The sequence below is a fragment of the Populus euphratica genome, unplaced genomic scaffold (genome assembly GCF_000495115.2).
Source record: "Populus euphratica unplaced genomic scaffold, PopEup_1.0 scaffold148.1, whole genome shotgun sequence".
In the NCBI taxonomy this organism is placed as follows: Eukaryota; Viridiplantae; Streptophyta; class Magnoliopsida; order Malpighiales; family Salicaceae; genus Populus; species Populus euphratica.
This window is the reverse complement of record NW_011500035.1, coordinates 454,573-471,699: the sequence shown is the minus strand read 5'-3', so window position 1 is coordinate 471,699 and position 17,127 is coordinate 454,573. Positions and strand designations below refer to the sequence as shown.

The window sequence follows — 17,127 nt, the reverse complement described above, 5'->3', positions numbered from 1 at the left end:
CTGTCATTGCCCAATCACCCAGCCGCCAGCCACCAGCTGCCAGCCACCAGCCGCTTTCACACCGTCGGCCACAAACCGCCTTCACACTTGAAGGTTGAGTTTTATTGTTTTGATTTCGTGTATAAATATATAGTTAAGCTTATGCAATTATGAGTGGAGAGATTGAGAGAAACACTAGAGAGAAAGAGAGAAAGAAAGAGGGGTTGTTATTGTAAGCTTGTCATTATTGCAGGATATAAATAAACCTGCCAGCAGCACAAGTTTTATATAGACAAGTTCCCTTGGTGGTTTCAAATATTTTAAGAATTGTTTTGATCGATAGAGTGGTATACAACATGTGAAGACTGCAATTGACCCTCAATTGACCCTGCTAAAATCTTCAGAAAAGAACCAAGTACCCCATCTCTAGCTAGTTGATGATAGGAGAGATGACAAATATAGCACTAAATGAAGACAATATTATGTTTCTTTTATACTAGGCGTCAATTAAGTTAAGCATTAAATAATTTCATTTCATGCACGGTTAGAGTATTAATAAATCTTCATGTAAAGGAAGACTTTTAGCATGTCGGTTTTCATATCCGATGTTAATCTTTTTCTCTTCATCTTCACTACCCTTGTTCCTTTCGAACATGTGTTTATGCAAGCAACAGCTACAGAATGTCTCTCTTAACGGATCCTACACAAAAATCTTCAGGAGAAACTGATCTCTTGATACGATCGAATAAGAAAATCAAAGTAACTTCATGAAAATATCAAGAGGATGTGGGAACAAGTGCTGATCGAATAAAGGATTCAATGACAACTCCTGGATGGCCGAGGATTGTCAGGGTGAAGACTATATCTTTGATGATGATGAGGTGAATGGAGAAGACGACTGCCCTTTGATCAAATTGTCTTTAGATGGAAAACAAAGGATTAGGAAACCCTGGAGGCAAACCTTAATCATAAAGGTTATGGGAAAGAGGATTGGATATAACTACTTGTTGAAAAGACTTCAAACGCTATGTAGAATTCAGGGAGATATAAATCTGGTTGATTTGGGAAACGATTTCTTCTTAGCCATGTTCTCTAATTCTGATGATAGGGACTATGCTCTTTTTGGAGGGCCATGGATGTTGGCTGATCATTATTTGACCGTGAGACAATGGCATCCGAATTTTGATCCATAAGAAGCCACAATTGATCGTGTAGCTGTTCGGGTAAGACTTCCAGATTTAGCAATGGAATACTACGATACCTCTGTACTATGGCGAATTGGAGACCATATAGGAAAAACCCTGAAGGTGGATAGGACAAGTTCGGTTGGTACTAGAGGTAACTGCGCCAGAATCTGTGTGGAAGTGGATCTCACAAAGCCAGTATTATCGAAATTCAAATTAAGAAGAACAGTTCGCAGAGTAGTTTATGAAGGGTTGCATTTAATTTGTTCTCAATGCGGCACATATACACATAAGAAGGAGATTTGTCCCCACGTCCAACACCATAATGAAGATGGTAGAGATAAGCAACAGTCTGGTTGTTCCAATGAGCCGGAGGAGATGAATCTTGAAGTGGTGCCACATGAAGAAGCTCATGTGGCTAATGGATGATTGCGAACAGGACGGGAAGGAAGGGGAGTAAAACCCCTGGCATCACGGGTGCACCTAATTCAGGGCAGAAATTTCGGGAAAGTGATAAAGGAGCAAAATCTCAGCTGACGGGTAAGGAAACTATGCTACCTGGGGACGTCAATGAGATTCTCTCATGTTCAGAAAAAGTAGGATGGGAGCCAGCTGATATGAGAAGGTGTATTCGTTTTGGTAAATGGGTGCAGGATTGTGGTCTGATGGATCTAGCTTGAGACCAAAATTAACTTGGAAAGGCCAGAGTAGAGAGGGGCATGGGTATGGGCATGTCTATGAGAGGTTGGATAGAGTTTTTGGTAACCAGGCTTGGACATTGCAGTTTCCTGAAATGCGGGTGAAGGTATTACCTCGAATTAAATTTGATCGTCACCCTATCTTAGTTGAACTGAACTATTCGAATGAGAGTCGGCAGGGATCTCCTCGCCCTTCTAGATTCGAAGCCGCTTGGACCACTCATAAGAATTTTGCAGCCTTTCTTATTGAAAATTGGCAGGGTCACTTGGAATTACATGGTTCTCTCAAGTCAATGGCTTGGAAATTACAGGAGTGGAACATACAAGTCTTCGGTAATATTTTTTTCTCGAAAGAGGAAAGTTCTAGCTCAGATTGGAGGTATTCAAAGAGCAGTGGCTCAAGGTGTTAATCCTTTCTTGTTAAACCTGGAAAGAAAGTTTACAAAAGAGTATAACCAGATTTGTTCTCAAGAGGAAATCCATTGGTACCGGAAATCAAGATGCCAACGGATTACTTTTGGAGACAAGAATCCTTCCTACTTTCACACTAAAACTGTTATTCAAAGACAAAAGAATAAAACCAAGGCTCTTAAAGATGACAGTAACGAGTGGGTTTGCGATGAAGAAGTTCTAAGAAGTATGGCTGTGAAATTCTTCAAGAAATGTTTACGGTTCAGGACAACCACAGTCACAATTTTCCTCTTGAGGTATGTTCCCAAGCATAGATCAAATGCGGAAAGATTTGGTGCAGGCTTCAGTCTCAAATGAAGATATCATAAAACTTTATTTGATATGAAAACATACAAAGCTCCTGGTCCAGACGGATTAAGATTCTAACCAATTTTGTCCCGAGAAGACAGATTACATGTAATAAATATTATTGTGGCTCAGGAGATCATTCATTCCATGAGAAAATTGACAGGGAGGAAAGGGCATATGGCTACTAAAGTGGATTTGGAAAAAGCTTATAACCTTCTCAAGTTAATGGGCGTGGGATTGTCATCCCAAATAGTGAATCTTATAATAAATTGTATTGAGACTGCTTCTCTTCAAATTTTGTGGAATGGTAGTCCTCCTGCTAATTTTGCTCCAATGAGAGGGATTAGACATGGGGATCCCTGTATTTTTATGTTATGAGCGGAGACTCTCACATTTGATTCTTAAGGCAGTGGATTCAGGAGATTGGAAGCCGTTTAATATCAGCAAATTGGGACCTTGTATCTCACACCTGTTCTTTGCAGATGATATGCTCCTATTTTCTGAAGCGAATGAGGGACAAATGAAGCAGGTTCAGAATTGCCTTAACTTATTTTGTGAATTTTCTGGCCACAAGGTTAGCGTTGCTAAAACTAAGATATTATTTTCGAAGAATGTCCCAGCCGCTGTAGCAAGATTAATTAGTCATAGTAGTGGTTTTTCTAATACTGATAATCGTGGTAAGTACCTGGCAGTTCCTCCGTTACATCATAGAATTTCCAAGCAAACTTATAGTTGCATTGCTAGAGGCACACGTTCACGCACCGTGTAGCGGGATATTAAAATCGAAGAGCTATTTAATTTAGAATCATTGAAAGATAATTTAAGGGTGTTGATAGATTCCTCACTAATAATTTGTCTATGATCTAAAATAAAAATTTATACTTATGAATAAATTTAGTATTTAAATTTATTATAAATTTATATATTCAAATAAATTTTTGTAGAAAAAAATATATAAAGATACCTTAACAGAGTTCACTTGTGTTAAAAAGTGAAAGGTTTTTCACAACTTGTTGCAATCGTTTTTGTTCAAGCATCCTTTTGGAAATTGATTTGGTAGAGGAAGGGATCAGAGAGAATAAAAGCTTTCCTATGGACACTTGCCCATTCACGGATTATGACCAATGAAAATAGAGTTCATCACAACATTGCTTCTGATCCATTCTGGCATAGTTATAGATTGGAAACTGAAACTATTCTTCATATTCTGAGGGACTGTCCTTTAGTCAAAACAGTTTGGAAATCGTTGAAAACAGTTTGGAAATCATTGCTTAGTCCTAACAATGTTACTCCCCTCTTCTGTCCAGAGCTCTTGTCGTGGCTCATCAATAACTTATCATCCCAAATCAGTTCTGGGGAGGGGTGGCCATGGGCAACAATCTTTGGAGCTGCGGTATGGAACATTTGGAAATGGCGTAACCGGAAGATTTTCAATATTGATAATTGTCCAAGTTCTAACCCCACTGTTGCAATAAAATCCCTTGTTGCTGACATTATGTTAGCAGGTGGGTCTGGTGTAAATAATTTAGTATCCACTAAGCAAGTCAGCATGGTTGGATGGAAATATCCCCCGGAGCTAGCATTGGTTGTCGTTGAATGTTGATGGCCGGAGCACTGGCAATCCAGGATATGCTGGTTCAGGGGGCCTCTTTCCAGATAGTTTGGGTACGTGGGTGAGGGGTTTTTCTATCAACATCAGATTCAGTATTTCTATTAGAGTGGAGCTATGGACAGTAATCACTTAATTGGAACGGGCTTGGTCTATGGGTGTTTGTAAATTAATTATAGAATCAGATTCTACTCTTACTGTTGATCTTATCACGAAGAATCAGGCAAGAGTTTATGCGAATTACATATTAGAAAAAAAAAAAAAAAGCACAACAGCATGAGGATTTTAGTATAGCTCTAGACATAAATTATTTTAGATTGCGGTGGTTAAATTTAAATGGATATGTTCTGTGATTAAGAGTGTCATATGAATATACTAATATTTTCAGGTTGTATTTTTTATTTTTTTAATCAAAAAACTATTAACATGTATTTTACATGTCCTGTCCTAGTAAGGGGAAGGCATCTGCATTATTAAGAAGAACTGTGAAATGTTTACTCGTGGCCAAATCTGATCATATATTGTGTGACTAGATATATAAACATATTATCTTTCATATGGTGCGATACGTGTATATATATTATAGTTGAATTACCGTCGATGATTAATTATTTGTGTTTTTTCTCTCTTCTGACAACTAATATGTATAATTATTCTTTATTTATTTGTTTTTTGCTTGGATATGATAACCATAATAGACTCAAGCTACTTTGGGCTAGCTACGCTACTTTGGGCTAGCTACCACATTAGAGCCGAAGTTCTTGGGTCTAGCAATAATGATAGGCCCAGGAGTCTTGGGTCTGACAACCATATTTAGTGCTAGACCTAGTGGCAGGCTGGCAACCATGTTTTATGCCGGACCCAAACGAATGTTTGGCAACTATGTTTGTGCCAAACCCAAGTTTCGTGAGGCTAGCAAACCTATGTAAGTGTAATATGGACCAAGATATATTTCACTGTAGACTTGTATGGTGGATTTTTCAAGCTCTGAAGGTTTGGGATAAGGTTAACGTTGTCTTTTCATATAAAGTTAAATTATCATTTTATCTTTTTGTTGAAAAAATTAAAGCCTTGGTTGTAAGGGTATTTCAAGATTTTTCATAAGTTCATTGGTATTAAACTTTTTAGCAAGGGTATAGTAGTTTTTTTATAATTATTTGTATAGTAAAAATATTATTCTATCCCTATGGTTAACAAGATTAAGACCTATTATCTAGGATTTTTTTACCTTCACAAACTATTAAATAGTTAAAATATTTATGTGTTGTACTTTTCTCATTATTCTCTTAAACAATAAGAAGCATGGTATTTTATTCATAGGGAAACCTATAAAAAAAACCCTATAAATAACTAAATATTATTTTGTCCCTCAAATAATATCATATATATTATTTTAGACTAATTTTAGAGATTTATTCAATCAATTTTTCACTTAATTGTTTCTAAGTCTAAAATTATAATCCATTGTATTAATTACATTATAATCCTCAATTCTAAAATTTATTTACAATCAAATCATGTTTAATTAATCATCACATTTTAATTTCTAACAAATGGTTCTTATGAATGTGACCCATTAGGTTCCTTAATAAATTGGCTCAAATATAAATTATAATTTTAAATAAAATAAGATTAAATAATTTAATTTATTATCAATTAAATAATTGATTAATTTATATTTGAACATCAAGTACAATGTCTAGCAATCTATCATGATCCTTTACATATTAGAAAATTCATAAGTGATTTGACTTAATTTTTCAATGACTAGTTTCTTAGTATAATTATTGTCCTTTCATTAAAAATATTTTAATTTAGACATTATAATATGAAGTATGTCTAATTTGTCAAACCATGTTAATTCTCAATATTATAATCATTAGTTCTTTAAATGAGATTTTAAAACTTTTTTATTATTCATTCCATATTAGCTAAATATTTCATAATTAATATTATTTAAGAACCACTATAATATTTTTACTAATTCACCTAAAATGATGAATCATTTCCTGATTACTTAAATATCTTTATATAGTTTTACTTGTTTGTTACCTTTTATCAGGACAACGGATGACCAGGATTAAAGCATATCACTTTATATATAAGATAACTTAATGATTTCAAATTTAAGGATCACTTTCACAACTATCATTACAATCTTTCAACTCAATATTAAAAAAATAAAATTGATCAAGATAATTTTAAAACATCATAAGCAAGAGAAAAAAAAACCATGTAAGGAGACACTACAACAATCTATAGTGTTTTGTAAGGAAAGTTATAGTATTTTCCCCACATGATTAAGCTTTATTACAAAGCTAAATTCTAACAAGCTCACTATTAAAAAAATAAAATTAACAAAAATAATTTTTAAAAAAATTATTACAAAAAAGAAAACATAAAAGAAACTAAAAAAAAATCATGTGAGGAAAAACTGTAACAATCCACTATGTTTTGTAAGGAAAGTTATAGTATTTTCCCCACATGATTAAGCTTTATTACAAAGCTAAATTCTAACAAGCTCACTATTAAAAAAATAAAATTGAAAATGATAATTTTATTAAACAAAATGTGGAAAAAACATTGTCTATAGTGATTTCTCCCACATATTGTAATTTAATTCTTAACCAGCTCAAAATTAAAAAATAAAATCAACAAAGATAATTTTGAAAAAAAATCATTAAAAAAAATGCATAGAAACGCTATAGCAATTCACAATATTTTAAAGAAAAAATATCAAACTAAATTCTCAATCAGTTCAATATTAAAAAAAAATTGACAAATATAATTTAAAAAAAATCAAAAAAAAAATAGAATAGAAAAACCATATGGAAAAATATTGTAGCAATCCATAATATTTTAAAGAAAAAAATTACAAAGCTAAATTTTTTTACCAGCTCAATATTAAAAGCAAAATTGACAAATAATTTTGGAAAAAAATTTAAAAAAAAAAAGTAATGTAAGAGAAAAAAAAAATATTGTAGCAATCTACAATAACATGTGAGGAAAGCTACGGTACTTTCCCCACATTTTTGAGCTTTATGTACAAGATGACATGCCTGCATGTTGACACAAGCTTATAAAATAAATGCACTTGATAGTGTTATAATTGTAAACCAGTGTTAAATAAGTTATAAAAATTAAAAATATGATGGAGCCAATATTTTATGATGGAAAAAAAAGTTGTGTTAGTGATTAAAAACTTAGAGACTAAATAAAAGAATTTGTAGCAATCCACAGTATTTTATGAGAAAAGATACAGTGTTTTCCCTACATGGTTTAACTTTTCCCTTAATAAAAAAACAAAAAAAAATTACAAAGTTAAATTCTCTATCAATTTAATATTAAAAAAAATCAACAAATATAGTTTTGGAAGGAAAAAACCTAAGAAGAAAAATATTTTAATAATTGACAATGTTTTGTGAGGAAAACTATAGTGTTTTTTTGAATAAAATGGACAAAAATAATTTTTGAAAGAATTATAAAAAAAAACTATTTAGAGAAATAATGTAGCAATCCACAGTATTTTATGAGAAAAAGTATAACGTTTTCCTCATATGATTTAGTTTTATTGTGATTATAATTCATAACCAACTCAATGTTAAAAAAAAAATCAACAAAGATAATTTTAGAAAAAAAATCATAAAAAATCATATGGGAAAACACTATGGTAGCTCATAGTGTTTTAAAGAAAAAATTACAAAGCTAAATTCTTAATCAGCTCAATATTAAAAAATAAAATTGACAAAGATAAATTTGTTAAAAAAAACATAACAAAAAAAAGAAAAAAAACAGGGAAAAAAATATATAAGAAATCATGTAGAAAAACACTGCAACAATTCACAATATTTTAAACAAAAAATTACAAAGTTAAATTCTCAATCAGCTCATTGTTAAAAAAAAATCAACAAAGATAAATTTTTAAAAAAGAAACATAACAAAAAAAGGAAAAAAACCATATTATAAGCTTATAGTAATTCACAGTGTTTTGTGATGAAAGCTACAATATTTCTCCATATGATTTAGCCTTATTTGTAATTACTTTTAATTGTAGTTCTAAACCAACTCAATATTAATAAAAAAAATTGACAAAGATAATTTAAAAAAGAATCATAAGAAAAAAACCATGTAAGAAAGTATTATAACAATCCACAATGTTTTGTGTGGAAAACTATAGTATTTTCCCCGTATGATTAAGCTTTATTACAAAGCTAAATTTTAAGTAGCTCAATATTAAAAAAATTGACAAATATAAATTTAAAAAAAAATACAAAAAAAAGAAGAAAACATAAGAAACTGGAAAAAAAAATCATGTGATAAAAAACTATAACAATCCATAGTATTTTGTAAGGAAAGCTATAATATTTTTCCACATGATTTATTCTTATTTATATTTACTTGTAATTGTAATTCTCAACCAGCTCAATATTAAAAAAATAAAATTAACAAAGATAATTTTGAAAAAAAAATAAAAATAAAATCATATGAGAAAAACACTATAGCAATCTACAGTAATTTGATAGGTTGCAAAGAAAACTATAGTGTTTTTTCCACATATTATAATTGTAATTATTAATTAACTCAATATTAAAAAATAAAATCAATAAAGATAATTTTATAAAAAATAAAATAAAATAACTATATAAAAAAACACTGTAACAATTTATGATATTTTAAAGAAAAAATTATCAAACTAAATTCTCAGTCAGGTTAATATTAAAAAAATAAAATCAATAAATATATTTTTAAAAAAAATCATAAAAAATAAAAGAAAAAACCATTAGGGAAACTTCATAGCAACCCACATTATTTTTAATGAAGAAATTAAAAACCTAAATTTTTAACCAGCTCAATATTAAAAAAATAAAATTAATAAAGATAATTTAAAAAATAAAAAAATAATAATGTAAATATATATATATATATATATATATATTATAACAATCCTTAATTATATTTGAGAAAAGCTACGATATTTTTTTACACATGTATTAACTTTACTTATAATAATAGTCCATGAAGAGTGGAAAGAAATGTTGGATACGACAAAAGCCAAGTCGTCCATGGCCATTTCCACGTTCGGCCAGGTTACTTTTTTAAAAATGAACAATTGTCCAGCCGGTTTGACTGGTCGTTCACTGCCTTGGCCAAAGACTGATACGGCCAGTAGTTCCCATTTCATTCTCAGAAGAGTAGGCATCAATAAAACACGTAAGTACATGCGTCCCTTGAATTAATTATTACGTCAGCATGCTCTGCTTGCTGCCCAGCCTATCATCACTCATCTCAGCCGGTGGATGTATCTTCCATAGCTGTGTGTCTCTTAGCTAAATTAATGCTATTCGTCAAAAATCTTGACTTTTCTCGATGCGCTAAGATTAAATAAAGAATAAAAGAAATATTAATTTAATAAATCACTTGGAGATATCACCCTCAAAATCACAGACAGCACAGTCTAGTCTATCTAACAGTCCACTCTACTTTATACGCGTCCCCCCCCCCTTCATATTCTTAATTAACACTACTATATCAACAAACAAAACTATTAATTTCATTTACTTCTCCATTGACCTTTCCTTCTTAATTATACATGGAGACCACCCCACTACTGCTTAACAATGAATCATCATCACCCTTATCACTACCTGCAGTGCCAGAGGAAGACTACTTGCCTGCAGCTTTCCAGACGTTCAAAGAATTTATTAAGACTGTCTTTTGGAAAGAGACTGTCAAGTTATGGAGGATTGCTGGACCTATTGCCCTCAGTCTAGTCTGCCAGAATGGTACCAACATCTTAACCTCTATCTTCGTTGGCCATCTAGGAAACTTGGAGCTCTCTGCCGTTTCCGTTTCCCTCTCTGTCATCATCACCTTCTGTTTCGGCTTCCTTCTTGGTATGGGGAGTGCACTCGAGACCCTCTGTGGTCAAGCTTTTGGTGCTGGTCAAGTTCATATGCTTGGTATTTACTTGCAAAGATCATGCATCATCTTACTCGTCACTTGTGTCATCCTCTTGCCCATTTTCATTTTCGCCGCTCCTCTCCTTAAAGTCCTTGGCCAAGAAGCTGCTCTCGCTGAACTTGCTGGAAAATTCACTCTCCTAGCCATACCTAACTTGTTCTCGTGGGCTATCTATTTCCCTACCCAAAAGTTCCTTCAAGCCCAACGCAAGGTTGGTGTAATTACCTGGATTGCCGTTGTGGCTCTCGTTCTACACGCTTTGTGGCTGTGGCTCTTCATCTATGAGTTTGGCTGGGGTATCACTGGTGCAGCAATCGCTTTTAACCTCACCGGATGGCTAATTGCTTTGGCACAAGCTGTGTACGTGGTGGGTTGGTGTAAGGAAGGATGGCGTGGATTTAGTTGGTTAGCGTTTAAGGATATTTGGTCCTTTGTTACCCTCTCCATTGCCTCAGCTGTGATGCTTTGCCTGGAGATTTGGTATATGATGAGTATTGTTATCCTCACTGGACATCTTGACAACGCAGTCATTGCTGTTGGTTCCCTTACCATCTGGTCAGTCTCATCACCATCACTGCGATAGTGCTGACATGAATCCGTTTGAAATAAATTAGCTTGATTTTAACTTTGATAACCAATTGCTTCTTCTTCTTCTAATTATATTTGATGATCAGCTTGAATATCAATGGGTTGGAACTAATGTTGTTCCTTGGAATAAACGCTGCTATAAGGTAAGAACTAATTACTGAATTGACTGATTTATTAATTTCCTTGATATATATGATTATGATGTGGATCATGTTTGAATTCAATGATTAAACATTCCAGCGTTCGTGTCTCGAATGAGCTTGGGTTAGGGCATCCAAGAGCTGCAAAATACTCGGTCTATGTCACTGTATTCCAGTCTCTTGTGATAGGACTGGTTTGCATGGCTGTTGTGCTGATAGCGAAGGACTATTTTGCCTACATCTTCACAAGCAGCAAAGTGATGCAAGTAGCTACCTCCAAACTAGCCTTCATTCTAGCCATCACCATGGTTCTTAACAGCGTCCAGCCAGTGATATCAGGTGGGTTTACAAGGACGGACGTGCCTACCAGCATATATGTTGCTCTCCCCTTTTAGTCAATCATGCAATGTAATTATGCATCATCCTGGTCATCATCATGACACATGCATGCAGGTGTTGCAATCGGTGGTGGGTGGCAAGCATTAGTGGCCTATATCAACATTGGTTGTTATTATGTTTTTGGGCTCCCCCTTGGTTACCTGCTTGGATACACAGCAAATTTGGGAGTCGAGGTACGTCTTCTTTATGTACATGCTGCCCATTCTTTTTAATTATATTTGGGTCACGCAAATCTATTTTAAAGAAAAACAAATTCGCAACTCGAGTGGGTTATAGAAATAATTAGATTAAATAAATTAATTTTATTTTAATTAGATAATAATAATAGTAAATTTATAAAATTCTAGTGAAAAAAAACCTTTCTTCAAAAGAAAAAAAAACAAATATGGCTCAATTTTTAGTTAATTAAATAAAAAATAATAAAATTGAGTAAAAAATATAAATAAATAAATAAATAAAATAACCCGACTCAATACGAATACAATAACAAACTCATAACTTAGATAATAAAAAACTAGCCAACTAGGGTTATTTTACCAAATCTACAACCCAAAATCATCATAACTTGATTTAAAAAAAAAACACAAAGCCTATTTAAAAAAAATATCAATTTATAAAATTAAAAAAGAAAATAAATAAATAAAATGTCAAAACCATTTAACTTTTTTAAACTTGTAACTCATATAATTAGACTAGAATCATCATATCTAGTAAACTAATAAACCTCAGTCTCAAACTAATTAAATATTAAAGGATTAAATTGAAAAAATAAAATTTAATTATACAAAAAAGACCCAAAATAAAAAAAATAGTAATTAAAAAATTGAGGATAAAATTGAAATAAAAAATACATTTGAGGATAATTATATATAATTTTTTAGTTAAATTATAAAATAAAATAAAAAAAATTTAATTATAGAATCAACAAAAACAATAATCAAAAGAATAAGGGTCAAATTAAAAATATATATATATATATATAATAATTTGGGATTAAATGGTGAAATTGAAAACAAATAAAAATTTAACAAAAAAACCTAAAGCAAAAATTAAAAATTAAAAAAATAATATTAAAATTAAAATATCAATAACTAAGAAAAAGATTTTAAAATTTTAAATAACTATCATGAATTTCAAGATTATAAAAGAAAATACATGGAAGAGCTTTGCTACTAATAAACCGTTCAATCGTCAACACCCCACTAGGAAAAAGACTTCATGAAGATTCCAACATCACAATGTGGATGGGAATTTTTGTCGTTAAAATATCGCATTTGTATGCCTCCCACATACAATAGCATTTGTATTGAACGTATTAGCTAATTTTTTATTTAAATAATATTTTATATTTATTAAAAGATTTAGGTGCCCTTGTCCAACTTGATAATAAAATAATAATAATAAAGAGATGAAAAAAATCCATAAATGCCAATTTTAAAATCTTTGCTAATTGAACCCTTACATTATACTTAAAAAATTGAAATGGCAATTCTAGTCCTAATGAACCTAGTAATGACCAATGGGTTTTACTAAGAGACAAAAATACTCCCAGCACCCAAGCCAATGATTTTCGTGTGGGAGAATAAAGTGATATTTACAATATTTAAATGAATAGGAAATGTGTATCGTAAAATGGTACAGTGAAATATATTCGGTCGTCATTTTTTGTGTTATATTAACTATACTCTATAAATCGTGGGGAAAGCTACCCCGCGTCACATGCTTATTCTTTTTTTAAAAAAAAAGATTTTTTTATGTGTGTATTTTTATTTTTTTATTTTTAAAAAAATTATTTTTATTGATTGTTTTTAATATTAGACTAATTAAAAATTTTGTTTTATAATTTAAAACAAAATATTATAAATTACTATAATGTTTCTTTACATGGTTTTCTTATGAATTTTTTTTCAAAATAGTATTTGTTAATTTTACTTTGTAATTTTTTCTTTAAAACACTCTAGATTGTTGCAATATTTCTCTACATGATTTTTATTTTGCTATAGTGTTTCCCCATATATTTTTTTTAAATTATCTTTATCGAATTTATTTTTTTTAATATTGAGTTGGTTGAGAATTTAACTTTAACTTTTTCCACATGTTTATTTTGTTTTTTTTTCTTTTTTTTTCAAAATTGTTTTCTTTCTCTTTTTTTTTCAATTTTTTGTGTTTTTTTTTAAAATTGTTTTTTATTTTATTTTTTAATATAGAGCTGATTAAAAATTTAGCTTTGTAATTTTTTCTTTAAAACACTATGTATTGCTACAGTGTTTTCACAATGTTTCTCTATATAGTTTTTTTCCTATTTTTTAATGATTTTTTCATAATTATCTTTATCAATTTTATTTTTTTATTGAGTTGGATAAGAATTTTGCTCTGTAATTTTTTCTTTAAAACATTGTAAATTGCTACAGTATTCCCCATATGATTTTTTTTGTTATGATTTTTTTAAAAATTATTTTTATCAATTTTATTATTTTTAATATTAAGTTGGTTGATAATTACAACTGTAGATTTTCTCATAAAACATTATAGATTGCTACAGTATTTCCCCTACATGTTTTTCTTTTTGTTATGATTTTTTTAAAATTTTCTTTGTTCATTTTATTTTTTAAATATTAATATAATTAAAAATTTAACTTTATAGTTTTTTCTTGAAAATATTATAGATTACAACAATTTTTCTCTATATATTTTTTTATTTTTTCTACAAATCCATAATAACACACAAACATGTCACAATATCACAAGCTCGTAACATTCCGTCTTCAAAACATTCTTAACCGGTCAGTATAGTATTAAGTAAGCTAAACATTCAATTACTGTTAAGATCATCAATTATATATAATTACTGTTATATCATCCAGGGAGTATGGGGTGGCATGCTAGGTGGAACCGCTCTGCAGACCTTGCTTCTGTTGATTATACTTTACAAAACCAACTGGAAAAAGGAGGCAAGTTTTTTTTTCTTTCCATAAATAAATAGCAAGCTTGGCGGTGAAAGATAGTCTAATGAATTAATTTAAATACGATGCAGGTTGCACAAACAGCAGAACGCATGAAGAGGTGGGGTGGTGATGGCCAGGATATCGACACTGATCGGAAGGTGGAGGAGATTAATTACTCCTAAGAAGAAAAGATAACAACGAAGGTTGCTCCCTCTCGTTTGATGGCCTCATGGAGTCTTCCTGCGCGCGGTGATACAATTAGGATTTGACGTGGAAGGACGATAGACAAGAGAGTCTTAATTATCCTAACTTTCGTCTGAATAATTTCATCTTTAATTGGTGGAAATTAAACATTTGTTGTCTTAATCAATTTGAATTACACATCACTGAAAGGGAAGAATTACTCGATTTGCATTTTCAATATTAATGTCTAGCTAGTTCCACTATGCACGAGCTGATTCTCTGTTGCTGTGTCAGCAGCAGTGCTGTTGCATGCAATGCTCTGTGCTTGCTTGCTAGCTAGCTAGGGAACGAATTAGTAATTAGTAATTTCTACTTCAATCGCTGGGTTTTCTAGTTGTTATTTTAATATTAAGATGTTTTAATATCCTTGAATTAGTAATTAGTTAACTTGTGACACTCTCCATGAGTAATTAAATAAGAAAAGAAGAAGAAGAAGAAGAAGCTGAAATGAAGATTAAGAGCACACCGCACTGTGTAAGTAGTGGCTGCAGAGCCATCAGTATTCTTAATTATTCAATGCAACTCTAATTGTCTCCAACAAATCACTTTCAGCTTTAGAGACAACATGTCATGAATTAAATAATATAGTGGTTGCGGTGTGCCCATATGGCTGCAGCTACAAGAGTTTAAAAGGACTCTCTGGATGTTGACGGGACAGGATGGCCGCATGGTTACGGTGCCAGCGTTTCTCCGTTACAATATGCTTTTTCTTTCATAATCTCTGTGGATGTAAATGTTGGAAAAATAGGAATACATAATTGGATGTAACCGGATTAATTTATAATTTATAAGTCTTAATTTTTTTATGTAATTAAAATTAAAATTAAATAATGAATAAATATAATGTAACAAATACATAAATCAACACCAAGATTTTCATGGAAAACCCGATATGGGAACAACCATGAAACTGTATTGCACCTAAAATTTTTTATTATCAACAAATAATAGATTTATAATTATTATTTTTTTAGATTCAACTAAAGATTACAACATCCATATCATCAAGAATAATTTATTCTCGAAAAACAACAAAATTAAAGAGAGAAGTATTCGAAAAAAACTCACAACACTAACAGTCTTGTTTTCTGTCAAAACAGTCATCTTCCATACAACCAATTTTCGATCCAACCGTCCAAAATGAAGAGTAACATGTCTAAAAATTGCTGTCAAAATCTCAGCCCGATCCAACAGTGAATGAGATCTCTATTTATTTTCCTTCTCCTATTTTTCTCTTCTCTCTTCTATTTTCTCTACTACCCTTTATAGTGGCAACTGCTTTTTAATTTAAAGATACAGCTCTTATTAATTAATATGGTGGTTCCACTATCACATGGTGTCACACACAACAAATCTCTCCCTCACGCACCGTATAAGGAGCTCGTCATATTGACGATCAATATGTAAACTTCAATTTAAGAGGCTCTGACAAGTCTGTTTCCCTTCCGCAAAACTCCAACTTCTCTCTCAGTAAAGGTTCGACATCATGTTTGATACGTTGTTATCGGTATAGATCTTCTCAACAATAAATGACTTCATCTCCATAACATCTTGAATCCATTGATATCTAACCCCAATATACTTTGATCGAGAGTGAAATGTAGCATGCTTACTGATATGAATTGTACTTTGACCATCATAGTGCAAAACAAAATTCTCTTGAACTAGGCCAAGTTCATGTAAGAATTTCTTTGTCCATAACAATTATTTGCCCCTTTTAGTAAGAGCTATATATTCAGCCTTTGTAGTGGATAATACAACATATTTTTGCAACCTTGATTGTCATGAGACTAATCTCTCTCCGAACTTCATCAAGTATCTTGATGTAAACTTTCTAGAATCAACATCACCAGCCATATCTGCATCTGTGCATTTATCTAACACGGGTTTATTATTATCAAAACATAAGCTGAAATTATACATACCTTTGAGATACCTGAGTATCCATTTCACTACTGACCAGTGTTCTTTACCAAGATTGGAAAAGAACCGACTAACCATACCAACTATATGAGCTATATCCGGTCTTGTACAAACCATGACATACATCAAGCTACCAATTGCGGATGCATAAGGTACCTTTTTCATCTCGTCACTTGAAGGACACTACTTAAAGTTTAGTTTAAAGTGGCTTGCAAGTGGAGAACAAACAGGTTTGGAGTTGTTCATGTTGAATCTCTGAAGTACCTTTTGAACATATCTCTCTTGAGATAGCCAAAGTTTCTCCTTCTTCTTGCCACGTGTGATGTTCATGCCAAGAATCTGTTTTACCAGTACTTAGTCTTTTATTGCAAAAGACTTGCTTAACTCGTCCTTCAAAATCTGAATATTCTTAGCATCATGGCCAACAATCAACATATCATCCATATACAACAAAAGAATAATAAAGTTTTCATCTGGAAACCTTTTTATAAATACATAATGATCAGAAGTGGTCCTGTCATAACTATGATATACCGTTAAAGAATTGAACTTCTTGTACCACTGTTTTAGAGCTTCCTTTAACCCATATAAACTCTTTTTCAACTTGCAAATTAACTGCTCTTTACCTTTTGCTTCAAACCCTTCAGATAGCTCCATGTAGATCTTCTCATCTAAATTACCATAAAGAAAGGTATTTTT

The 17,127-nt window shown here is 31.5% G+C and overlaps 2 protein-coding genes across 2 annotated transcripts; both read left to right on the top strand.

Moving 5' to 3' along the window:
- The first annotated feature begins 812 nt into the window (after positions 1-812).
- LOC105142718 (uncharacterized) lies at positions 813-1,592 on the top strand. The gene is made up of 2 exons (XM_011050480.1): positions 813-1,117; positions 1,208-1,592. Exons 1-2 carry the CDS (start codon positions 813-815, stop codon positions 1,590-1,592), a joined length of 690 nt encoding a protein of 229 aa, XP_011048782.1.
- An 8,088-nt stretch (positions 1,593-9,680) lies between these two features.
- On the top strand, positions 9,681-14,683 carry LOC105142704 (protein TRANSPARENT TESTA 12-like). The gene is made up of 6 exons (XM_011050468.1): positions 9,681-10,745; positions 10,865-10,921; positions 11,019-11,257; positions 11,372-11,490; positions 14,182-14,268; positions 14,352-14,683. The coding sequence occupies exons 1-6, from the start codon at positions 9,820-9,822 to the stop codon at positions 14,442-14,444; spliced, it is 1,521 nt and encodes a 506-aa protein (XP_011048770.1). The 5' UTR covers positions 9,681-9,819; the 3' UTR covers positions 14,445-14,683.
- The last annotated feature ends 2,444 nt before the right edge of the window (positions 14,684-17,127 follow it).

Bases quoted from the DNA above. Each gene is read 5' to 3' on its own strand.
- LOC105142718 (XM_011050480.1), top strand. From the start codon at position 813: ATGGCCGAGGATTGTCAGGGTGAAGACTATATCTTTGATGATGATGAG. The intron at 1,118-1,207 runs GTTGGCTGATCA...TGTTCGGGTAAG, and splicing joins CTTTTTGGAGGGCCATGGAT to ACTTCCAGATTTAGCAATGG.
- LOC105142704 (XM_011050468.1), top strand. From the start codon at position 9,820: ATGGAGACCACCCCACTACTGCTTAACAATGAATCATCATCACCCTTA. The intron at 10,746-10,864 runs GTCAGTCTCATC...TTTGATGATCAG, and splicing joins GTTGGTTCCCTTACCATCTG to CTTGAATATCAATGGGTTGG. The intron at 11,258-11,371 runs GTGGGTTTACAA...ACATGCATGCAG, and splicing joins CGTCCAGCCAGTGATATCAG to GTGTTGCAATCGGTGGTGGG.